Source organism: Aureobasidium melanogenum, assembly GCF_000721775.1.
Source record: "Aureobasidium melanogenum CBS 110374 unplaced genomic scaffold scaffold_6, whole genome shotgun sequence".
Taxonomy (NCBI): Eukaryota; Fungi; Ascomycota; class Dothideomycetes; order Dothideales; family Saccotheciaceae; genus Aureobasidium; species Aureobasidium melanogenum.
Window position 1 is genome coordinate 1,034,230 of NW_024470058.1, and position 24,970 is coordinate 1,059,199.

The window sequence follows — 24,970 nt, forward strand, 5'->3', positions numbered from 1 at the left end:
GGCAGTCGCAGTCATGCGCTGTCACTCTAGCAATCGAGTGCCCTTCAGGTAGCCCAGACCGGCGTATCGTTGTCTTCACCGAGAGAACGACACCGCCCGTCTGACATGGACGAGCTGAAGAACCCTTCTGGTCGCACTCGCACATTCGCTTGCGCATCCCGAAGGGCACTCTTTGCGCTCACGGCTTCCGAGGGCTAACACGTATTCTTCGTCGCCAGCAGATACCTCCTACCGCCTACTTCGTCGCCGTTTGAGAATCTCGCCCGACAACCGCAAAAATGGTCAAGACTTCCGTCCTCAACGATGCCCTCAACGCCATCAACAACGCCGAGAAGAGCGGCAAGCGCCAGGTCCTGATCCGTCCATCCTCCAAGGTCATTGTCAAGTTCCTCTCCGTCATGCAGAAGCACGGTAAGTCTCAGTCGAGTCGACACGTTGCGCCAGTCCGAAGCAGCAAGAGGAGGAAACTACCCCAAGAAGAAATGCAACACACCCGGGTTGATAACTAGGTGAACGGTCTCAATCACCCACGGCCTTTGCCCTTTAAGTATCCGGGAGATCAAACCGTCGAGGAACTTACACGGCTTCGGACTGCTCAATGATGTTTTGCTGTTTATTTTCTCGCAACATACTAAGACTCAAACAGGCTACATTGGCGAGTTCGAGGAGGTCGACGACCACCGCAACGGCAAGATCGTTGTCCAGCTCAACGGCCGCCTCAACAAGACTGGTGTCATCTCTCCCCGCTACAACGTCCAGCTCCGCGACATGGAGAAGTGGGTTGTCAAGCTCCTTCCCTCGCGTCAGTTCGGTTACATTGTCCTGACCACCTCTGCCGGTATCATGGACCACGAGGAGGCCCGCCGCAAGCACGTTGCCGGCAAGATCATCGGTTTCTTCTACTAGATTCTGTTGCATCTGCTGCACGCTGCACCTCACGACAACCAAAAAGCCACCAAAAGTTTCGGGCATTCGTCTTGTTCTAGATACCACTTTGATCATCTTTCAATGAAGAGCCAATGACGCTTGTCTACCATCTTTCTTCTCATCAATGACCTTTTCCATGGTTCATGTGACATGTGTGTTGACTTACGGAAATCGAACACCTCCGCTGAAACAACATTGACCGTGTTTGCGAGTACGGAAAGACGACAACAATCAAGCGGTGTAGATTTCCATGTCTTTGACTTGTTTAGTGTGTGTTCATATGCAGGCTGCCATTGATGCCCGGCAACTTCATGCGGACTCTTTGAGCGTGACCATCAAGACGCAATTCTTTGTCCCACGTCTGTTTGCTTCACTTTCTCTCACAATTTTCTGCCTCTCCGTGATCTCTTCTCTTTCTAATCATCACACCTATAAGGCCCGCCTACAAGCCGGTGATCGGTCTGCCCTTCTCAGCTTCCCTACTTTTTTTGACTCTCGCACGGCCGTTTGAGACTCCAGGCCACGCCGCTGACGCAGCCGCCAAAACTTCCGCTCAGCAGCCGCCGCGCTTTCCACCACCTTTGTGGACAACAACGTCAACATCTACCAACTTTTGACTTTTGCATACAAGCGACGCATCATGGTTCTCGAAACAATCTACGTTACCAGACACGGCGTAAGTCCTATTGCTTCTCCTTCCTCCCTGCTCAACCCGCCGATACGATGTGTCATGGGAACTCTGGCCGCACTTTCCTTTTCAATCCTGCACAAAGAAAGAGTTGGACTTGCCCAAGTGTGAACTATGAGAACGAGCTTGGCAAATTCATCTCTTCGTTTGTTCTCTGGTGTGACGATTAGTCTTGAGCTTCCATGACACCTGACCCTCCTCTCTCTTCCCATTTCACAACCTCGGTACACATACTCATGGCTCCAACAGTTTCGCTCTAACTGGGTGGTTGACCCTACTACTGGCACATACACAAGCAACCTTCCCACACCCACTGGCATTGCTTCAGATCCTGCACTGGCAGCTCATGGCGTGAACCAATCCAAGGAACTGGCCGAACACATCTCCAAGCTGGATCCTCCTGTCGATGTCATCTACAGCTCTCCTTTCTACCGCTGCTTACAAACTCTGGCACCTACTGTGACCAAACTCAACTCTACCCGTCCCGAAGACAAGAAGCTCCAAGTGCACGTCGAGAACGGAGTCGGCGAATTCTACGGTCTTGCTCGCTTTGACCACCCTTCACCTGCTACTCTTGATGTCCTTCACACGCACTTCCCTGGTGGCCTTGCCGAGGCTTACGTTCCTGTCATTCGCCCCAGCGTCAATGGCGAGAGTCTGACTTCTCTTCACGACCGTATTGCATACGCCCTCTACCACGTCATTCAGAAGCTCGACCAGGACCCTTCCGGACCCAAGACACTACTCATCTGCACACACGCCGCCAGCATGATCTGCATTGGCCGCGCTCTGACTGGACGTATGCCTGAAGATCCTAGCGAAGAAGATTTCAAGTGCTTTACCTGTTCGTTATCAAAGTTCACTCGCCGCAACATCCCCGAAGCTCCCGTCGAGAAGCAACACATCTGGACACTGGACGAACCCGAGAACATTCCCTTTGTCGACTGGAAAGGTAAGGGTGTCAAGGGTGGTTGGGACTGCGAGGTCAATGGTGACTGTTCCTTCCTCGAGAAGGGCGAAGAACGTGGCTGGTATGATATTTTTCCTTTTTCTTTTATTTTTTCTTTCGTGCGCCGACGCTCCCTTCCTTCTCCATCACCTTTCGTTGCATGTTTCTCCCCTCCATCAACACTCTACAAGGTTTGAAAGAGGATACTATCCTAAGCTAGGAACTGGTGGTTCGAGCCTGGTCTTGACTACTTGGCACCAAAGGTCACTGTCGCAACGTACGGTGCTGGCGGTGCCAACATTGTCTAGAGCTATAAGCCCGCACGTCTTGGCCAGCTCTTTTCAAGATCAGCATCTCGTTCTTGTTTTTGGCATGCTTTAAGCAATAAGTCCACCTCTGCGTTGCTTTACTCGTACCTCATGCAACTCACGACCCTTACGAAACCGCAAGAACATCGGCAAAATTCAGAAACACAACAAAAAAGTCACACAAGCTTACGATTCTCTCTTTTCTTCCGGCACAACAGGGCGTTTTCCACCGACGAGTCTTTCCTACGAGACCCCAATGCATACAACGACAAGATCAACGAAGGCGCAAAGGAGGGTGAGGGTATTTTGAAGCCTGGTTTCAGGCTATGAAGGAAAAGGTAAAAGGTTTTCAAGGTAGTCGGCTTCCATAGATGGTCTTTTCATGCCTCGTCCATGATCAAGAGGTTTGTTTTTGGGATTACACTGGGCTTGCATGCCATGCTGCCTTTTCTGAGGGGCGGCTTGGTTGGGTGGTCGGTTATGGTTTCGCTTTCTAATACATATCTCTCTCTTCTTCCTCTCTTTGCACCATCCTCTTTCTACCTTCATCACGAAAGAATGTTTTTTTGTTTCCCTGCTTTGACTACTCACAAAATTTAGCAAACGTGATTCGTTCACGTCTTTGACATCACTCTTGCCGACATGTCAAGCTACTGCATCGCTTCCGTCAACACTTGCGCTACAGAGCGTTTCCAGGTGCTACAGAGCCCTTCCCTAGGCAGACTTGATTCAGCGCTCATGCTAAGGAACCTCCCTGATGTCTCATGTTGGCAGACTTGAGCTACAAGGCTTGCCTGCTAGAGGCTCTCGCCCTCATCTCAACACAGCGAGAATCAATGCTCCAGAGATGCGAACTCGAATCATATTGCATTGTCGAGAACGTCTTAAGCAACCCATGCCTTCTCCCACTGTCAGCAGCACTCCGTTGCACACTGTGCAGTTCACCAAGTACGAGAAGACCCGTCCCAAAGCCTGACAAAAACTCCCTATCACTGGCGTGGTCAACTCTCGGCCCGGTGCCCAGCAGCTCTCTCCTGATATTCCAGGCACTTCACCGTGGCTTCTCACCACTGTTCTTCGCTAGCGCTCACGAGCCCTGTTGCTCGAGACACTCTGCGTCTACACTTCGGGAGCTTGCTCTTCGGCAAAGATGCGGCCAATTGCTCGCGGTTGGGCCGATGCTACTTACAGTCCTTGGCCGACTCACCCAGACCTCGAAAAGTATTATCACTCATCTGAGCCCTCGCCAAGTGGCATGTGCAGAGATCAAGTCTGCATCATGCTGCCATCTTGGCAAATCGGTGCCATCTCATATCTGGTGGTCGTATCCATATCTCTCGGTGCACATCTACAGCCTCATATGGACAAGCAGATTCTGTTGCTTCGCACATTCCATTTGTCTCAGCATATACCGGAGAACAACTCTGAACAGGCCTGGCTCCTTACAAACCGACCTTCCCCACAGTTCAAAACGTTCAGATCTGCTGTATGCCCATAGAATCCTCATGCCATGCTGCTTATCCTGTCAAAACCCTCAATGCTCGTGTCGAAGGTCCATGGGTCCAAAGTCAAACCGACACCTTGCCTTACACAATCGCTCGTGAATTTCGTTTTTGACGTCCAATGCACACCAACGAGTTCGAGGTCGTCCATAGAATCGTTCTCGAAATCAGCATTGGTCGCACTTCTCAAGTTCTCAGCAGAGCCACAAGGTCAAGAATGACTCGGACAAACGTATAATCCGCTCCATCATGACAGCTCAATCCTACTGGTGCTATATATCAACCTGCTTTTGGCTTGTTTCGGTCCGCTTTATTCTCACTTGATCTACGAAGCCGTGACTATCGGCTTCCACTACAACGACCGTATCGATGAGCTGGATATCCTTGAACGAACTCACAATGTCGTTGGCTCTGACTGGCGTCGTATCTGACTTAACCCTGCCGGAATGCAACGCTTGCCATGATGCAGCGAGCTTTTTGCATCGACTGTTGGTATATCTACTGCCTCTGCACTCACCATTGTTCCACTTGCAATTCCCACATCTCCTATTGCGGCTCTACCTATATCATTGATCTTTCCCATCCGCCTACCAAATGCTGTTCCCTTAGACTTGCTGGTAGTACTCAGCCCTCTGGTGGGCAGCCTGGCGATGCTGTTCCGTCCAAACAAGACAAGAGTTAACATGCGCGCAATCGGATAGCAAATGAGCATTGTCGAAACTGCAATCAAGGTCGCTGAGATGCAGACCGACTTCGACAAGATTAGAAGCCGCTTTGATGTTTCACTCGATCTCATCCTGATCTATGCAGATGACGCACAAGATCTTCGTTGTCGCTCCCGCTCCGAGCCTGGGCGGATCGGTAAAGTCGAATTTTGCTCGGCTTGTCGACATGTGTGATTCTCGTTGATCCTGTGAAAGGTGCCGTTTGTGCCGTTGATCAACGACATTCTCGATGACTTTACTATCGCGCTCCTCGCACAACAATCCATCCAGAATCGCACGCTTGCGTATCTCATCACTCTGCAAGGACTGGAGATACTGGACTAGCAGTGCGGTGGCTGCTTAACCCTCTGGCAGCTCCCCATATCTCATCTTGAACTGCTTTCACCATCCACCTCTCTCGATCGCTTGTCAAGGCCATCATTCACTGTTCCAAACAGCAATTTCCGATCACCACATACTTCTCTGTTGCTATTCAGGTTGCTGGCGAGACTGTCTCTCGAACAGGCTGTTTGGCGTTCATTTTTATCTTTGCATGTGTCAAGACCGCCACCTCCACCGTTTGTATATATGTGATCTGTCAACAGTGCTTTCGCTACGTATATGTTCTTCATCATGGAAACCCTGCGTGCCCAAGGTCAAGAACGCCGGCGAGGGTCCCTTTACTGCGTCTGTCTACCAAAACGACGACCAGCTTGATGTCATTATCATCACCGCTACCGGCCAGGACGCTATTGCCGATGCGCTCTAAAGGACTCCCCGTCTTATCAGCGTGTTCAACATGCCAACTCAGACCTTCCTGGCCCGTAAAGGATGCCTCAGCAACAAGCACTTCAGACGTTACGACAGAGTGCTCGCCATAATGATGCTCTCCCGCGGCCGCACTCCTACGAACAAGCGCCGTTGTTCCAGGGTCAAGAAAGCCAGGATGCCAACCATCATCCAGACCCGCATCGTTCCTGGTCTGTCTCACAATTCGTGTTCGTACTGCGGCTAGGTTGGCAAGCCCAAGCTGTGCGACCATTACTCTGCTTCAGTCGCCTCCACCAACCCCTGCCAGCTCAGGCATGTCTCAGCACCCGGAACATCAGAGAACACAGTCAGGTCGTGGAGGCAGGAGACTCAGGGGTTAGGCCCACCAAGCCAACATAGAGCGCACAAGAGACAAGCTCGGGGATACGCTTGGTCATCTTTTCAAAGTCGTCTGGAGCATCCTCTGGCAGTAATCAAGATGGAAAAGCAGAGCAATGACTTTGCGGCCAGGCAGCAGACTACAATCGTCTGGAAGGGATTGAGGTCTGAAATGTCTCGCATTGGCGCAGCAGGGTCACAACCTTGCAGCCTATGCAGGTGTCGCAGCAGAAAGAAGTGCTTGGACTTTAGTGGCGAAGTTTATGCTGCTACTTCTTGCCAGCCTCGTGTGCTTGTTGGACAGCAGAGACGTCTCAGCCCTGGTTCTGATGATGTGCGTAACCTTCTCCCTTCTGATTACTCCGCTGCAGGCAACAACCATGATGTTGATGATGAGCAACCGGCACTGAAGCCACTATTGAGCAGGTCGAACCTTGCTGTACTAGCAGTAATCGACCGCAGAGCTGGGAACTTCTGTGTATATATCTTGTGATCAGGTTTTGCCATGGATTTGAATTATCGGATAGCTGCTGATCTTATGACTCGTACCATCCAACAACAAGTCATCACAGGCTGTTCACGATGCTCATGTTCGCGACTGTCGACTTTAGCATGGAGACGTAGGTCGGTCTTCGCGAAAGATCGCATCAGAGCCGGCACTGCCTTCTGCAAGTTGACTATCTAATGACCACATCTCGAAACGACTGCAACTTTCCTCAAGCGCCGGCTTTGACTCTTGCACCTCTCTTGAGGAAGTCATGCCTCTCACCACGATGATCCTGCTATATCTGATAGCATTGCCAACATGGTGCACGAAAAATCAAGCAAGGATACTGCAGGGTGCCTTGTTGGAAGCTTTACACCCCAAGAGCCTTCCTGCTACTCGTATATGTACTGAAACTTTTGGACCTGCTGCATGTGCTAGAAGTGATGGTGATGATGACAATGATGATGGTCATGAGCAACTGCTTGCTGTCTGCGAACGTGGTTCAAACACAACTGGCCGGAAGAGAACCCAATGCGCATGCAGGATTCATGGTTCCCCCGCAAATCTCATCAGCTCTCTCGAACAATACCGCAACCCAAAGATGTTGGGAACGCAGGCGGTCATCATTCTTACAATACCCACAACCCTCATGCGTCGCACTATCCGCAGTGCTGGCTGGTTGGAGAGGTGCCATTGTCCAGAATGACATCAACGAACTGGATGACTCACATCCCGACCACCAACTACATATCGAACAGCAACACACTCGTGAAACCTTCATGAACCACTAGTGTGTCAAGCTGCCGCCATATCCTGGAGTATGTGCTGCTCGCGACCTCGATGTAGACAAAAGTTGCTGTGTCCTCTTCTGTCTCCTTTGACTTGCCGATCGAATTCATCTGGTTGAACTATAGACCGATAAGCTAGACGCCTTGAAAGAGATCGAGCGGCTTAGTGGCATCAATCACGGCCATTCACTGCCGATGATATCAGCTGAGAATCCGTGTCGCGCTGCCTCGGAGACACACGAGCATGTGTACTGTTCAACCCTGGGTGTCCTCAACTTGTGCTACAGACCGGAAGAAGTTTGCATCTGTGGCGATGATGGAGATAATGCCCACAAAGTTGAGGAGATGCAATTGTCGTGGGCACCTTACACCACCCAGCAGCGCGATGCTATATAGTGGAAGTCGCCTGCATACCCGCGGCGAAGGTCAAAGTGCTGGGTAGTACATTTGTTGGCAAAGCCAAGTCCATCAAGCTAGCCAGCAAAATTATATATACGGCTGACTATGCGAAGGAGTTGTCATGTCGTCTATGGTTGGCGACGTTGAACAGCTGCATTGAGACTGACAATCCCATCAACGAATGTTCCTCGATCAGATGAACCTCAACTTCCTCGCTCGAATTGTGCGTCTCGGTCATCGTCTGCACATTTTCAAGCACCAAAGTTGTCAGACTGAGGTCCTTGCTACCCCTATCGCGGACCACAATGCGACAGAAGCAGAGCTTCCGCACAAAACCAACATTCGCGGCCTTCTTATTAGTCATTTGGAATGAAATGAGTACTACCTTCGCTTGTTTGAAACCACGAACTCCAAGACTGAAAAGTGCGCCGGCTCGGTATCTACCGCCAACCGCTATCTCAGCGCAAACTTCATTTATACTGATATGCTGGCAAGATCACCAGTTGTCCATGATGGCCAAGTCCCGTTCAAAAACGACTCGCTCACAGTATAGCAAGTTGATCAGGGCCTCTTCTCGTTACAAGACCCTTGGACTTAAATTCAGATCGTGCCTGGGCCGTGACTGAGTTCTGGACCTCGCTCGTTGTATGGGCACAGAAGCTCAAGATTTAAGTCTTGTCGCACTATCCTTTTCAACCGGTACTCACAAATGCTCTGTCACTTGCGCCAACGCGATGGATTTGTGCGAAGATCCAGACGACTTTGAACCACAAGACTTTTCGGACAGGATGGCAACGATAGGCCGAAAAGCGGTCGATGGTTGTATGTCGGCTCTACAACCACAAAGACAGCTCACCGATGAAGCTCAAACCGTGTTGTGCCAAAGACAAGATGTCGATCTGGAGACAGAATTGGGTGACGGTTACGCTTTTACCCCAATGAAAACGGTCGTGCGAGCAACCTCATTGAGACCTTCGATCTTGCACAACTGCTAGCCAGAGCAGTACGATACTGGTGACCTCCTCTTGACGGTATCGTTGGTGTACAATCTTCAACAAGAACCAGTCGTGAGCGCCAACGCCATGTTTGAAGTTTAGAGGGTTACACTGCTGCCTTAGCGGACCTTCTCTGTCTCCCATACACTCGACGCCGTTCATCGCGCAGGCTTATTAATTTTATATACTGGTGATCACTTTCATCATCTGTAGCCAAGGGCAAACGTCGACACTGGACAACTCCCCATTGTCGGCTGCTGGCCGGTAATTTGTCTTCTGGAAGAGAAGCAGCAAGAGGACATGCTTGATACTGGTGCTGGTGTTGATGGGCTACCGCCTGCTATCGCTGGATTATCAGGCTTGAGGTACGGCTCCTCGCCGATGTTCTATACGATATTACCATGAATCTCGCTGCCCAGACCGAGAATGACTCCTGTCTCCCACTGCACATTGTGCCCTGGTTCGCCCAGTCTGCACCAGCTCCTGCAGATAGTGCTTCACCAGTCCCTCATCCTCATCATGCTGCTGTACCCTCCAACGCAGTCGCCGACAATATCGCAAGTTCGAGCAGTGATCCAAGGACGAGGGGTCGCAGGAAGGCGGAATGTTGACTTGGTCGCTTCAACGCCCACAATCCCCGGTATCATCGACCCCATACTCCTCGATCACAGCACACTCGTCGACATTCTCGAGAGAGCCACAAGTATCGGTCGTCGATACTACCTCTACCGGATTGACGAGCTCGGAAGTGATCATGATGTCCGCCACTTTCTCAGCACCGGAGGTCTTGATTTCGACGAGAGGCTGCGAGACGCTGCTTCAAGATTTCTGCGCGGCGCTCTCGGTGGTCTTGATACTGCGGCTGTCGGCTTATGTCGATAGAGTGTCAGGTTCTCGGGCCGCATCTATGCATGCATCCACAGGCGATATCATAGAGCTGGGATGTTCATCGACGAGTCCCGCGAAGCCTACATCATGGAAGTGCTTCTTTGAATCTTGGGCATTCCATTTTGTTTCTGGAAGTCCTCAGCCAACAGATCCCCAAGCTGGGTCGGACTCTCGGACGCTGGTCACTCGTCTCCGAGACTCCAGTCAACCATCCAGCTTTCCAATGTTATATATATACAGTGGTCAAGCGAGGAAAGTGTCATATCTTTGCTTGTTGTTGTACATGGCCACAAACACAAATGGCGCGTTGAAGGACCGCAGGGTCCCAAGAAGTATGTCTGCGCCCAAACCTCTTTTCTTGCTGGCGTTATCAAACGTGACGCGACTGCCGCTCCCAAAGCCTCACGCCGTAGCGGTACAGCAACGACGAACAAGGAAACTGCCTCAGGCCTCCCACGCTCGGAATACGAGCAATGTCTCGAGGCGATGGACGATCCAATCTTGGGCAGGAAGACATCAGTCAACGATATCAACATTGTTGCAGAGGTCAACAAGTCTTACAAGCAGCGTCGGTGCAGTTTTGACCAATCTGCCGGATCTCTTGGAGTATCAGCAGAAAGTGGTTGAAACTGCCAGTGCCAAGGATGCGAACAGGATACGCTTTCCATGCGATGTTGGTTGGGCTATCAACACCGACTCGCGAGTCTAGACTCATCACAAACTTCAAGGTTCAGCTATTATGTTTCATCTCACAGTCTGCAAAGCAGCCATCAAGTCGCCCCAGGCTCATCTCTACCCCTTGAAGAAGCTGGTGTTCTCACTGGATGACGAGGCTTTCCATGAGGTCAATACCATGGACTTTGTACCTGAGCACATTGAGCTGGTTTTCTTCAACGACCTCTTCGTGTCGCCGTGCAGCTTGTTGATGAAATGAACGAGGGTGATTCGTACGCTGATTGGCTTCTGTCACTGGTCGATTATAGCCCTGGCCTTGAGACTATGATCATCAATGCTCATGTCTTTGACGTTCATCAGGAGAGAGTTGCCTATTTCTTCGAGAATTTCGTTTGCCTGGAACTCATACTTCAAATTGGTGTCTCCTAACGGCCGCATTTGGGCGTGTTACGTTGCCGTGCAAGAGTCCCCACCTTGCACGTGCTTCGCCTTAAATGTGTAGTCACTCGTCAAGATACAGAGATCCTATTATACAACTTTCGCTCCTCCTGAGGATGGCTCCAACGTGGTGTATATGACACCACCATAGCCTAGTCCAACTGCCGATCTTTCTCCCATGAAGCCTCCCGCAACTCCTGCTCTGGTTCCTGACTCTGGCGACAGGTACACTGGCTCTGGTATTCGCAAACGCAGTCACAAGTGTGCTCATTGTAGATCCACTTTTTCTACTACTGCTCGTCTCGCTATGCACATTCAAAAGCGCACCCTAACAAATTGCCTGCCGGCTGGAAAATTGGAATTGAACTCACTTGTCCTGGCTCTGGCACCAAGAAAAACACTTGTCGGGAGCAGCACTCATGGCAAGATCTTATAGCTGACCCTACTGCTACGAGCAAGACTGCAAAGCTGAAATGGGTCGAGGGGGGAAGGGTGTCCGCTGCAGACTCGTAAAAGCATCAGATGGACCGTATCAAGCCTGTTTCAGATGTCTCATGACGACTGAGCGCAGAGGAGCGATTGATTTCCCGCGTGTAACAAGCGCACCAAGATTACACCCACTGAGCCTCCTAGCTCAACCAGACCAGCAGGGAGTGCTCTGCTAACCTGTTCAATCTTGAGCAGGCATCCAATGAGGACCGCAACTGAGCCAATCTACTCCAAAGATCAGAAGGCGCAAAGAATCCTACAGCGACGTCTCAAGGGAGCAGGCAGCTACTGCTTATATATATATATTCATCACCTATCGTGAAGCAAGCTTTGGTCTCATGTTTGTCCACGAGGCACATCAGTGCAAAGGCAAAATGTCCCGGCGGGCTCTTTCCACACATGGAAGGACGAGTACGAGACGTTTTTCTGGCACCAACTGGAGTATTGGTATTTTGCACCCACCAGCACACTCGGCAAAGTCTCCGCTAGGGGGCAAGGCCTTGTCATTCCATCCGACGGCGAGATAAGATACAAGGATGACGGGCTACTCAACACGCTCTCTCGACTCGACCCTAACGATCCCGACAACCCCAAAGAAGTTGTGCTCACTACCCACTCTAAATGGCAGTGCAGGGCAATCGAGCTCAATATAGCTTCTGTGAATGTTCCTAAGGTCAAGAAAGCCTCGATCAAGGGCAACAGTAAAGCCTCATTTACCTCACAGATCAGAAAGCACAAAAAGTTCGGCAGCGAGTGCTAAAGAGAGCAGGCAGGTACTGCTTATATAAAGCAGAGACAGATCAGTCTCAAGACGGAGGCCCACGAGTTTTGTTGCCATCAATGTGGCATATCGATCCCGGAGTCTCTGTCCGGCAACAACGTCCAAAGCATATATCAAAAAATGGAGCCTTGCCTCATCCCATCCGAAGAGAACCTCGAGTTCTTCAATGCGTGAACTTCAAGTCCTTCTCACGTATATACTGCGGTCGCGGCTTTTCTGTATTTCATTTGCGTGGATTCAGTTAGTCTAATATTCAACATCAAACCTCGGCATGGATTGCAAGGAACGCTCACGCCTCATGAACAAGATGAAGGCCATTGGCGAGACTGTGTTTGCGACGTCTTCTGTCGAAGCCACGTCAAGCTGGTCCTTCAGTGTCTAACAGACTGACAACGTCTGAAGGCCCACTTCGCGCAGCCAAAGAGGCGAGCACATCGGATGTGTTTCTTTCTGCTCTGTCCGACTTTTACGTCAAGTTGAATCACAACAACGGCGCCCTCGAGGAAGAGCAATAAGCCTGAGGTGGAGCCACAGTCGCCGCTACCTGCTACCACTCCAGCTGGAACCCTTACCGACCCTGTGGACAGTGTGCCAAATGCACTCTCGCAGGAGAAGGGTGTCAAGATCCTTTGGCAGTGGATGTCAGCACCAGACAAACCTGTCAACCTGGGAAGCGAGGGTGTAAAGACGATCACTTTTGACGAGGCCACTCATCTCTCGTTTGCAAGATCCTACATTTATATCAAGACCAGTATGGTGGTCCAACATTTCCTACGAGAATTTGTATATAAGGAAGCCAAGAGAGGCGTGAAAAAGCATTCCTCCGTCTTCGGCATGGCTGAAGCTGGTCAGCAACAGTTCATTCAGCATTTTACAGGGAACATCAACAAGACGGCTTGCTTGTACGCAAAGGTCAAGGTTAAGAAAGCAGATGTCACTGCTGATCAACTCTACGCCTGCGCTTCACGTAAGTATTACAACCGCATTTGCCTTCGCGAAACCGACAAAGACCAGATCTACATTGCACCACTCGGTCCAGAGATTGGTGCACAGGGCGCTGACCTCACTGAGCTGGGTGCTTGGGCTCCTCGTCCTACCGAAGACATGAAAGGCTATGGCGCGGTCTGATGAGATGTTCACCTGTCGATCCAAGGAATCAAGTACTGTGCCGGCGTCTTCGTCCTTGATTTGCTAGGGAATGTGTCTCTCTGGATCAGCGTTCAATTCTAGTAAGATGGATCAAAGCAGAGAATCGAGAAGTTGTCCAACTTCTCCCACTGGTATATGTATATAAGGGAGCCAAGAGAGGTGTCAGCAGGCCTTTCGGTTTCCGACATAGCTCAAGCTGAGCAGCGCGAAGGCTCGTACGCTTGTCTTGCATACAAATTGCAGATACAGCTTTCCTGATCTGCTAGTGAATGTATCGACAAGTCGTCAAGTATGCTTTCAACTGCGACCTGTTTTCAAGAGTAATCAAGAAGAAGCCCGCACAGCCACGGCAGAGCATGCCAGAACCAGGCAACATACTCATGACACGCAGACTCAACTGGACGCTGCTCAAGCTGCCAGGATTACTGCTCAGTCCGCCATAGACACTAATCTTCGGACTGACAAAATGCTACCCCTTCGCATCAACCATATACAATCACAGATTACCCCCTGTGAGCTGGAGTTCTGGACCAAGAAGTTTCTGCTGCTCAAGTTGCCAAGACTGGCGGGAAAGGGTCAAGAAAACTGTCGACGAGTGAGAAACTTTTGCAAAGTCCACCAGAAGCTCTGTCAGTTATGCAATCGTCCACACTTGATGGACGAATCATGTCTCTGCATGAATCAGGCCCAAGATGCGGTATAGATCATGGAAGAGCAGCTTTAGCTGTGTGGGAAATACTGCTCCATCTATTCGCGGCATCTAGCGTCGGAATGACTAGATGCTACACATTCGCCTCAACCCTGTATAGAAGCTGCCGACCTCGTCATGGAGGACACTCTTGGCCAGAGTAATGGAGCTCCTGAGTGGTTTTACTACAAAGCCATGATGCCACTTTCTTGTCGGTGTCTCATGCAGCGTGGCGACGTCCAACCTACTGCACTAATGCTTCGTGAATTCCAGCCATTCCATTCGACCAACTACTGTGGATGCTGTGCTTCATCAACACCCGCTAGAAGTCGACCGCTTTGGAGTGCTGGTTCAAGCTGGACTATGTGAGAAACCCAATGTGGTTGAGCGGTTCGCGTTGTCCTCGCGCAGCACATTCCAACATCGAGATATATACAGCGGAGTCGGTACCACCAAGGTGGAAGCCCTCAGCCATGGCGATGAAATCCCCGAGCGGTTCTACTACAAGGCTATGCTCCGACTTCTTGTGATTATCTCGTGGTGCTCGGCCCTGTAATCGAAAGTGGTATTGAACTGCCCATGGATCGACCGCCATGGCGTCATCCTCGTTGACGAACGCTTCCGAGCTCTTCATCCACTCAAGCCACGTGAGACTTACCGGCCAAGACAATTACATCCTCTGGTATCTTGACTTGACGGCAGTCGCCTCCACCAGGAACCTCTGGGCTCTCATCTCTGGCGCCGATGGAGCCCTCGATAAGCACTATGTTACCTCTTTATCACTTTCAAGTGGTTATGAGCCCGACGTTATGTATATATAGCGGAGGCTATACACCAAGCTGTAAGCCCTCGGCTTTGGCAATGGAGCACCTAACTGGTTTTACTACAAGGTCATGCTCCAGGTTCTTGTGACTGTCTCCTGTTTCACGGCCCTGTATATCCACACCCGGTCACCCAAACCACAAACGAGAATTACTCCCTCTCTGCAAATATCACGGATGCAGTACTTCGTGTTCAATCTCCGAGAACCAAGTGCCGCGATAGCTGGTTCGAGCTGGACTCTGTGCGAAGCCAAATGCAATCGACCACTCTTTATCGCGCCTATGCATCATATCATTTGTATATAGCGGAGTCGACGCAGACAAGGTTGAAGTCCTGTGCCAGAGACTCCACCGTCTTTCGAGCTCACAAGCCGCATGCAAAGTGTTGCAAGTCAGCGATTCGATACGTAACTCGACTTCGCAAGGCTCCATGGGTCACCAACCGACCTGGATCATTGCAGAACAACATGGTTAAAGGGCACCGTTGTCCCCGAGACGTAAGAAATGGCCAAGAACCCTGTAGACGTTCCAAGCAGAATGAACCTCCGCATTGTACAACTCATCAACTCGTCTGCGATTGCTGCGGCAAGGCCCGTCTGAAGGGAACTGCCTGCCTACGCCAGATCGCCATCTCACAATCAAGAAGAGATAAGGCCGACGACAAGAAAAACAATAGCGACAGCCACAGCCTGGATTCAGAGTACCAGTCATGATCTCGGCTTGTGGTACTATATAAGATTTGCAACCCCGAAGTTGCCCTAAGGTAGACTGAGTCCTTCCTGCTTGGTCTTGCGCAATTGTGGCATAGCATCCTAGAGCGGTCTACTTGGAGACCACGGACCAATGTCTTCAAGCTTATCTCGGCGCAGCCTCAAAATGCATCCCAAACTCTGAATTCCAGGACTTGCTAGAAGCATCGATATCCATCCAGCTTGTTCGCAGTACCGGTGACAGCTATGAAAACTTGAAACGACTGGTCAAACGCTGGACCCTCTCACGGAGTCAGCCGCCTTTGAAGGAGAAGTCTCTGATGCTTGCGCAGGAAAATGGCAAGGGTAAGAAGAACAACGAGTTGTCTTCGTACAAGCTCAATGACCAGATCACTTACAATCTATATATATCCTCGTATGTGGTCGAGGAAGTGGCAGTTTTTCAGACCTCAACGCAATCGAAGAGTTCGAGATACTGCTCTTGGAAACAATATGCAGCAGAGCTTGTAGAGATCCGCGACGCCAGCGATACCCGAGAATGACGAGCAGTGTTTGCGAACCTTACGTACGGTTCATAGCAATGCGTTTTATGAAAGTGCACTTGCCGTGGCTCTGTATCTGACTGGAAACATTGCTGAGGAAAAGGACGAAATGCTGCTTGACAAGCTTCCGGCCGTGTTGAATCTCGCATCAGCTACATCGTCTGCAGTCACAGGCGACTATGTCCTCGCGCCCTTCGCGTCTCATTTCCAACTACGATGCAAAGCCCACCAAGCTATGGGTCCTCTCTTCGTGGAAAGAGTGATGAGCGGAGATCCGAGACTACTCAATGTGAGTGTCCGCTGCTTCTGCAATCTCGTTGTCTTCAGCTCGGAGTTCTGAGACGGATCACGCGAGTCTACCGAGTGATCACAACCGGTCCATCTTGTCTGTTTCATACCGCCTTCTTACTGCTAGAAAACCTCGACTCGATCAAGAAGCTTTTAGACGGTGACCAGTTGGACATCGCTGCCGAGACCGTTGATCTCAACAATTCTTTTTCTGTATATATCCCTAACCAAGGGTACAGGTGTCGACCGCATCTTGCCTTTGATGAGCTTAGGTCTCACTGAATACATCACGGACCATGGCGGAGCGCTCGAGTATGAGAGCCGCAGCACGTTCTGCAGTATTCGTCGACACGCAGCAATTGATTTTGCGTTGATTGCTGGCCTCGAGAATTGGAGAGCCAACATGTCATGAGGCAGGAGAGCAGCCAACACGTCAGCGTGCCAGTGCTAAAGATTAATGTGTGGTTGGAATCTCACCGGACTTTCCGCTCTCCAGAGAACACTCTCCATCTAGAACACTTACCTCGCCATTGGAGGTCGAGTCTTCATTGGAGTGCACCGCACAAACCCATCGCATTACAACGACCCGATCAATTAATATAGGACCATTGCACATCGACCTGGCTTCGCACTCACACACGTTAACAGTCTAGAAATGAGCAAGAGGTTCGGTACCACCATCTTTGATCTCCTGGCAAGCGTCTCAGAAGACCCAATCCGCCTCGAGCATTGTATTTGGAACCTTGTGCCTGAATACCATCCACTTTACGGACAGGCATTGACCACACTGCTTATGGGCAACACACAGGACAACAACGCCTAGGGGATCACCGAACCTAGCTCTTCTACAACGCGGATTACTCCTGTACACATTGCCAATCACAACTACATCAAGATCGATACCAGCACCGAGTAACGGGTAGCAAACTCATGCTTGGATAACCTCTTCCTATTTCGACAATCATTGGTGCTATCGTGATGGCTCGCAATCTCCCGCTCCCACACCTGAATAAAGCGGCTTCCAAGCAAACTTATGTCCAGTCAGTATTGATGGTACATAACCTCGGTACTCTTGTCATGACGGCCAATCACGTACCTACACATGTACCCTACCTTGGTCTCTCAAAGAAAGTCCCATCGCACTCCGCTATATACTGGCTTGAAGCAATTGGAATCTCAAGCCTTCATTGCCAGCACCGACAACAAGCCCTCCGTCGTATACGTGTGTCAAAGGACAATGCATGACGGCACCACTCAGTCCGAGGGCCTTCGTGCGTACGCAGCAAAGTGAAGTCTTGTGGCGATATTCATGATCGACGGTTGTTGGTCGTACATATATATACCTCACACTGTCTCGATTGGTGCTTGAGTCCGGCAGCTCAGGGACGCTGATAGCTGGCATCAAGATGAGCGATGCAGGGATCGCCAGAAAAACACAAGATGTCGCAAAGAAGAAGAACCAGCTGGCAGTCCTTACGGATCACACTGGCACGACTCTTCAGCGACTAGACAAGGCAATCGATCATGTCGAGAAGAGTTTTGATATCGGTGATGAACTCTTCCACGCAGCTCACACCTGCGCATGCCAAATCAGTGGTTCAACTGCCTTTTGTAGAGGCAAGGCTCAGGACGCGTCTTTGCTGCCATCAACGCAGAGGTTGATGCTGCTATGGCTTGGACCAATACACAAGATCAACCATCACGATAATGCAGCAATTTTCTGCATTCTATATATATTGAGGGCTTGGTCAGGCCGAACATCGGTTCATCCATCCGAGCGGACAGGTGCAACAGAGGGATGAAGTGACCCATGCAAGAACCCAGGATTCCTCCTCTGGCGCTGCCGCGAGTGCCTGACCAACGGCAAAACTATGCATGATGTGACTGACACGCACATGAAGTCACATCTTGCAACTCGCGGCTACGGTCTCGGCGATGCACTGGCTGTGACTACATTGCTAGAAGAAGGTCAGCTCAGTATAATTGATGTACATCTCGATCATAATATCTGACAACACATGCAGAAAATCAATCATAGCTCACCAACGTACTCCTACCGAGGTCGGAGTGGGCTCTTTTCGTGACCCAGCCCTGAACGATTGTATCAATCAAAGGATTCGAGAGTGTCGTCTCCCTCATCAAGGTCTCTGGACGGCACCGCACCAATCATGCCGAAGTCATCACAATACATATGATGCACAGTCTTTGGCAAAACAAGGCCTCGCGAAAAATGCAACAGCACCAGCAAAGTGCATGACAGCATGGTCACTGCAAAGCAAGCAACTACGTCCATTCGCCTCTTCTGCTGTTCAGGAGTCGTAGTCAGTCATACTAGTGGGCTTTCTGTTGTCATCGAAGTGCTTTGTATATACAGACATGGTCTGGCGACTTTCAAGACGCCAACGCCCTGAAGTGATCCACACTCGGCTTCCTCACGAAGGTGGCAACCCCTGGACCTACGATGTTACCACTATCCAGACCTTTGCCAATGTTGCCGTGAAGGTCTCGAGCGCGTCTCCAAGGGCCTTCTCCATGAAGAAATGCTGACATGCCTGAGAGACATGCATTGGCCACATTCTCGACACCAACAGTCAGAGAAGCATGGCAAACTGCCGAGCAAGCTCGAAATCGGCAGAGCAGAAAGCATAAAAGGCCGGAGGAGTCAGAGCGATACCAATCCAAGGAATCAACGGATAAGAGCAAAGATTGCGATAACCTTGAACGTGCTTTGCAATCTGAGAAGAGCGGTTGCCAGAAATTACTTACTCAGCTCGACGCCATGGCCATCCACAGACTTACAATGAACATATCGGTTCATATCTTGACGATACGCCCCAGAATGCAGCATACGTGGCTCGGAGTGTTCGAAGATCGATGAGTTGCAGCGCCAAGTCAACGCTCACGAGGTCAGTATGACAGACCAAACCATTCAAGAATTTTACCAGCGTCATCGGGAGGCTCTGGGGCGTTTCTGGAAGGCTTCCGCTCACCAGACAATGCTGACATGCCTGCTCTGCAAGGGCTTTTGGACCGTCTAACGAAGATGATCAACGACACAACATACACCAGAGCCTCTTGCAGCCCTCAGCGCGACTCCAATCTCAACATGGATTCCGCAGTTTTCATCTGATAGCATCATGGAAGCAGAAATGCTTCTGATCTTTCTTGATCAAGAAAGATTGTGTATCTCCAGACAATGTCCAGAAGCGCCACATGATTGTTTTGTGTTCTTTGAACTCTTCCAGAACCGCCGAAACGCCTCGGTCCTTGTCAGGCCCGGAAAGGCGCCTGCTTCGACATCTCTGATGTCTTCAATGAACTATATATTGACGAATTGTCCTGGTTCTGTCGTCTGGGAATGACTTTGCAGCTCTTGGCTTGCACAAGAACCTTACCACTTTTCGTGCAAGATGCTCTCAATCAACCAACATGCCCCCCCAAGACAGTCTCCTCGACTCAGACCGAAGCCATCGAGCTCTGCGCCCTGTTCGAGTTCATGCACGTCAACACTGCAGAACATTATATATACTTTCGAGGAGAAATCAGTATTATATACAAGCCTCTTTCGAGTGGAGTTCCAGGAGTAGATGGAAGCACCAAGTCAACGCCTTCTTCGGGAGGATGCTAGCTCTCTTCCTAGGCATTAGGGACCCGACTCAAGGCATCGCAAAAGTCGCACATTCTTTTCACTTGAACATCGGTGTTCGGGACTTCTCCACAATGTATGATGGCAGTGATTCTCGAGGTCGATGCTTTGGGACCCCACAAGCCTCACTCCGCCGTGTGGAAGAGAAAGCACGAGTATATACTGTGGAGACCATTCCACCACCAAAGCGCCAGTATTTCCTACCCCACCATTCTCGAACCGCATTCTGCATCTTGACGTGGCTATATATAGCAGAATGTTTGCGCCGTTCCCTGAAATCGCTTGGGGACGTCTGTCCAGGTCTGTCATGAAAGGGCCAGCTGATCGCACTGCTCCAAAGATTTCTCGAGTCAACGATGGTGGAAGATTCGGTGCATGGCCACGTTGAGCGTGTGGATCCTACCAAGCTTCCGTGTCCTGCTTCAAAAAGCACAAGAGTCGACTGGCCTTGCAAGATGTCTTGCGTACATGCAGCTTGCCAACCTCGCGTCTCAATACCAGCCCAGAGATGCAGGTATGTGGGGAGGCTTGGTTCAGGGGCTTATCGACTGGCACGTTGGGCTCTCAACAGACCTCCTCGGCTAGGCATCCCTTGCCCATCTGGCCTTGACCACTCAGGAGCCCTCAAAACTTTGCAATTCTATCTCGAATACTGTATGCAACGCAGTTATGATGAAGAAGAGCATCACAGTGGTATCCTCGATCCAGGCAATCATGCTTGAGATCCAGAAGGACTTAGGACTTCGAGAGGCTGTATATATTGATCAACCCTCTTTCGTTCAAGCATCACAGAGAAGAGTGTAGACAGACTCGTATACTTGGACCACAAATGGATTACACCAGCAGGATCTGGCTTTCACTTGCCCTTTATATATACCATGGCTTGACTAGCAGTATGCCTTCGACTGTACCGACAGCATTACGACCCGCAGTTCGAACAGATCCTCATCGAGATCTTTGGTGCCGAACACAAAGTCTCAGTTCTTCTTGGTCTGCTAAAGAGGAAACTACATCAACCAAGACGACCGGTCACTCCTTCTCTATACGGTGAAACTCTATGTTGAGTCTCAAATGGCAGCGATCGTGCTGGTCAATATCGTTAAACGTCTGACAGAGTCACTTGATCTTTTGGCTCTCTCTGAACGTCCAGTGCCTGAGACACAGTTGACTGATCACAAAGCCATGACACGAGCGTACAGTCGTGGTCCACAGCACCCAGCATTGCAAAGATGTGTAGCTTACCACAAATCATCCTCGGGTGCACCCTGTGCGCGTTTTATCTTCTTCGTGCTTGTCGTGTTCTGGGACACAGTCTGGCTTCTTCCTTGCTTCAAGGTCAACACCATAATCTCTGCGTTTGGCAAGGAAATGGATGTCTTCCTGACCTGGGAACTTTCATCAGGACTGTGGCGAGTCAAGCAGTTGGCCGACTTAAGGTCCCTCCGTTGATGCCGCCAGAGTCACTTCTGTAACTCTAGCACCTTCCAACTAGGAGGAATACGTTGATAAGGAAATTCCCTCCGATACCAAACCTTGAAGACTCTCAAGATATATAGTGGTCCATGATGACCAGTGGATCTGGTACAGACGGACCTGCAGAGATCCACCAGAAGCTATGTAGATTCTCTGGAGCTATCTCTTCATGCACCCTACTCTCAGTAGCAGGAGAGAGCTAGATGCCTGCGGTTCCCCGGCATTTCATGCTAACAACACATCTTCAATGCGAACGAGATCAACATCGCTCTAGCCGCGTTCAACGCTCCAGATTGGCGAGCCTAGCAGAGTTGAATGCTATAGATCTAATGCCTGTACTGACAGGGATAAGTATATAATCCGACCTGGACATCTTCCAGAGCATCGGCCTCTACACCCTTGAGATTGGCCAACGCAGAGAGGTCAGACGCTATTTCCATGCTTATACTGATACGGATAAATGTATAGTCCAGCATGGAGACTTTCTAAGCAGTCGGTTGATACAGTGATGAGATCGAGGCAGACACAGCGTTCTGTAAACTGGTCACAAAGTGGCCGTACATCAAATTACCCCAAGTCTCATCAGAAACTCCGCCAACCACTTCCTCAGCCATGAAGAGACCCCCAGGTTCTCCACAGGACAATCAGCCTCTTCGCGACAGGGTCAAATGGGTAAAATCTGGTGCTGAACCCAATTCAGGCAACGACACAAGCAGCGATAAGAACATTGAGCAGCGCCCGAGGTGATGGGCCACCCTCCGAGTATATTTGTCTCGTTTGTGCAAAAAGCAGTCAATATCCAATGGCTGGACTTGCAGATTGATTTTCTGAGCCTCGTGCAGGTTAGAGGCCCATGCGGCGGGCAGATGGACGACCTTCGTGGCGCCATTACCCACTTAAGAGAAGCGCAGACAGGAGAACCCAAATAACATCAGTCTGCCAGTCGCGCCGTGACCAATTTCCGAGCAGCATACGTAGAATCAATTCGTACGACAACCAAGCAAGATCGACCTGCTAGTTTCCTGCACCTGCGAGATGTCGCAAGCGTCCAGACTAAAGCTTATATAGAGGCAGCACCTCTTATGAGATCTTCAAAACGCTCAGATACTACGATAAGCTTGACGCGGTCCCGGCCTTCTGTGAGAGCATTGCTGAGTTACCCTACCAGCTGATTCTCGATGATGCGAAGAAGGCCACAGCGACACCTCTGCTTCATCCGTCTCAGAACCAAATCTCAAACAAGAAGGAAACGACAAAACAAGGCAATCGCATGCATCTCATTCGGTGCACGCTGCTAAGAAACTAGAGAAACTGGTTGGCCTTCCTCTAGGCCCGGTCAAGCATGATACCGCTAGCTCCCACAAGCAAGCGTCTCAGAAACCTCCACAGGGCTCAGAACCGGTTGTCATGGTATTCAAGGAGACATTGTCACCAAGTTCCTCATCTATATATGTCGCCGTGGCTCATCTATTTATACCGTTCATAAACCTACAAGCTCTTTTGAGTCAAGGGTGAAGGGCTCAAGAAGGAACTGGAGCAAAGAGGTCTAGAATCGCCGACATCTCTTCAGAAGCACTCCACAAGAAACTCAAGAACCGGCTTGTCTCCTTATCCGAAACTCAAGCTTGAGTTTGGCGCGTCGCCTCTCTCGAGACCAGGTCCTTTTCGAACAGGAAGAGTAGACCGTGCGATTTAGTCAACAACCAAAAGCACAAAGTGCCTGTCATCGTTCCCGAGGTAGCAGCCCACCTCATTGCACAGTTCACCAGATGACCTGTCCCTGCTGCAACAGACCCTGCCTCTTGGATGAGTTCTGCCTAAGCCAGAAAGCCCGCATGAATCACTACAAAGAATCAACCGCAGCACCCGCGAAGGAAGATGACCTCGAGAGCGAAGTAGATATCTGGCTACCTCAAACGATAGCTGATCTCACAAACAGCCGTTGCCGGCTCGTAAGGTCTCTTCGCCGATTGCATCTACCAACTCTGCAACGCGGAAGAGGAGTACCTAGTGGCTTCGATTTGCCATTGTACATTCATATCCGCCCTTAAGACTACGGCGAACGCTACGAGAGATCAAAAGTATATATCGGCGGCACTTATGATACCATTTGTTCATGTGCCAACAGACCTAGCGGTGGCTTTCCAGACTTGAACGCATGTAAGAGTTTCGCATGACAGAGTGTCATGGATCTTCTCAATTCTAAAACCACGATCGTAACAAGCGCCAGGAGAAGCAAGCAACGACGACGGTCAGGATTGTCAAGCAGACGTTTCTGAAGATTTCTCCGACACTGAAGACGGCTTGTTCTATATACAGTGGTAATGATTCCGCACCTCCTGGAGCAAGTTATCGCAAGCTCCTCCTCTCAGACTTCCAAGCAAGGCGTCGTAACCCCATGTCTTTCGACCGAGGAAACAACGACGAGATGCTAGACACCCCAGTCTTTCTTTCTATATATCGACGGCCTGCACAGTGGTCACGTTTCGTTGACTCTTCCCCAGACTTGCCGCAAATAAATGAGCAACATTCTCTTGACCATGACCACCGCAGCACAGCACAAGATCGATCGATAAATGCTGGTCAACTGCTCATACACAACCAGTACGAAGCATTGAAGTCTGGAGTCTTGGCCTACGAAGAAGTCCAGTCTATGTTTGGACTGCAACTTGGGCTTATATATATCTGTCTTCAGGCATCAATCACACTTGTAAGGATACCAACCCGATGCCAGGGAACACTCGATATTCCTTGGCATTTTGAAAAATTCACACGACCCTCTGCGTCGGATATATGACTCTTTGGCAGCTTTACCGAGGATTGTCTGCCTCCAACAAGCACAAGGCCAAGACGGCTGATCAAATCAACAATTATCTCTGCTCAGAGGCTACAACTCAACATAGAACAAATCGCCGTTGGATTTGTGCACAATCAGGTCGTCTTCCTGGCGAAGTACAAAGTCAGCCACTGGTCTTACACGCTTGAGGACCTGTGCTTTATCATTCAGTGGTACAATGCCTTGTGGCAACGAACTGGCGGCACTTTTTACCGGTGAAAATGACTCAGAGCACCTCAACAGCCCTCTGCGAATATGGACCAACGCTGAGCGATCAAGACACTTTCTGATCAGAAACGCATTCAAGAATCCACATCGCTCTAGGCTTATTTAAATTAGCTCCCAGATCTGCCATATCTGTCCATGCCAAGGCTACTGATAAGCCCATGAAGATACGATTTGCTACATCCAAGGGCAAAGACTATATGCCCAACGGGCATATGCCATAGCAGAATGTTCGCACGCCAGAGTGGCAGCGATCAGTATACAGAATTTCACGTCAATGTCAATTTGCCAAATTGCCATTACAATACATGGCTATATCGAAAAGCCCAGCTGAGGTCAGAAGTACGGTTCATATCAATATCCCGATTCATTTGCGGGAGACCATACCGCGATGGATGGCAAATTCGACGCATAGAACCATCATA

The 24,970-nt window shown here is 50.2% G+C and overlaps 8 protein-coding genes across 8 annotated transcripts; 7 read left to right on the plus strand and 1 right to left on the minus strand.

Annotated features, from left to right (window-relative positions):
* Positions 1-278: 278 nt before the first annotated feature.
* On the plus strand, positions 279-906 carry M437DRAFT_74256 (ribosomal protein S8; the record flags this gene model as incomplete). The annotated part of the gene is made up of 2 exons (XM_041026200.1): positions 279-411; positions 647-906. 2 exons carry the CDS (start codon positions 279-281, stop codon positions 904-906), a joined length of 393 nt encoding a protein of 130 aa, XP_040881475.1.
* Positions 907-1,567: 661 nt separating this feature from the next.
* M437DRAFT_64990 (phosphoglycerate mutase-like protein) lies at positions 1,568-2,872 on the plus strand (the record flags this gene model as incomplete). Its single annotated transcript, XM_041024525.1, has 3 exons — positions 1,568-1,603; positions 1,865-2,646; positions 2,785-2,872. The coding sequence occupies 3 exons, from the start codon at positions 1,568-1,570 to the stop codon at positions 2,870-2,872; spliced, it is 906 nt and encodes a 301-aa protein (XP_040881476.1).
* Positions 2,873-5,709: 2,837 nt separating this feature from the next.
* On the minus strand, positions 5,710-6,120 carry M437DRAFT_64991 (uncharacterized protein; the record flags this gene model as incomplete). Its single annotated transcript, XM_041024526.1, has 1 exon — positions 5,710-6,120. The coding sequence occupies one exon, from the start codon at positions 6,118-6,120 to the stop codon at positions 5,710-5,712; it is 411 nt and encodes a 136-aa protein (XP_040881477.1).
* Positions 6,121-8,635: 2,515 nt separating this feature from the next.
* On the plus strand, positions 8,636-10,718 carry M437DRAFT_64992 (uncharacterized protein; the record flags this gene model as incomplete). Its single annotated transcript, XM_041024527.1, has 6 exons — positions 8,636-8,851; positions 8,906-8,968; positions 9,110-9,261; positions 9,316-9,760; positions 10,025-10,352; positions 10,540-10,718. The coding sequence occupies 6 exons, from the start codon at positions 8,636-8,638 to the stop codon at positions 10,716-10,718; spliced, it is 1,383 nt and encodes a 460-aa protein (XP_040881478.1).
* Positions 10,719-12,438: 1,720 nt separating this feature from the next.
* M437DRAFT_64993 (uncharacterized protein) lies at positions 12,439-13,295 on the plus strand (the record flags this gene model as incomplete). The annotated part of the gene is made up of 2 exons (XM_041024528.1): positions 12,439-12,533; positions 12,671-13,295. The coding sequence occupies 2 exons, from the start codon at positions 12,439-12,441 to the stop codon at positions 13,293-13,295; spliced, it is 720 nt and encodes a 239-aa protein (XP_040881479.1).
* A 1,997-nt stretch (positions 13,296-15,292) lies between these two features.
* Positions 15,293-17,188, plus strand: M437DRAFT_64994 (uncharacterized protein; the record flags this gene model as incomplete). Its single annotated transcript, XM_041024529.1, has 5 exons — positions 15,293-15,322; positions 15,634-15,950; positions 16,114-16,366; positions 16,405-16,598; positions 17,014-17,188. The coding sequence occupies 5 exons, from the start codon at positions 15,293-15,295 to the stop codon at positions 17,186-17,188; spliced, it is 969 nt and encodes a 322-aa protein (XP_040881480.1).
* Positions 17,189-19,794: 2,606 nt separating this feature from the next.
* On the plus strand, positions 19,795-20,815 carry M437DRAFT_64995 (uncharacterized protein; the record flags this gene model as incomplete). The annotated part of the gene is made up of 3 exons (XM_041024530.1): positions 19,795-20,311; positions 20,352-20,525; positions 20,679-20,815. 3 exons carry the CDS (start codon positions 19,795-19,797, stop codon positions 20,813-20,815), a joined length of 828 nt encoding a protein of 275 aa, XP_040881481.1.
* A 2,855-nt stretch (positions 20,816-23,670) lies between these two features.
* On the plus strand, positions 23,671-24,539 carry M437DRAFT_64996 (uncharacterized protein; the record flags this gene model as incomplete). Its single annotated transcript, XM_041024531.1, has 4 exons — positions 23,671-23,735; positions 23,804-24,088; positions 24,180-24,194; positions 24,293-24,539. The coding sequence occupies 4 exons, from the start codon at positions 23,671-23,673 to the stop codon at positions 24,537-24,539; spliced, it is 612 nt and encodes a 203-aa protein (XP_040881482.1).
* Positions 24,540-24,970: the final 431 nt, after the last annotated feature.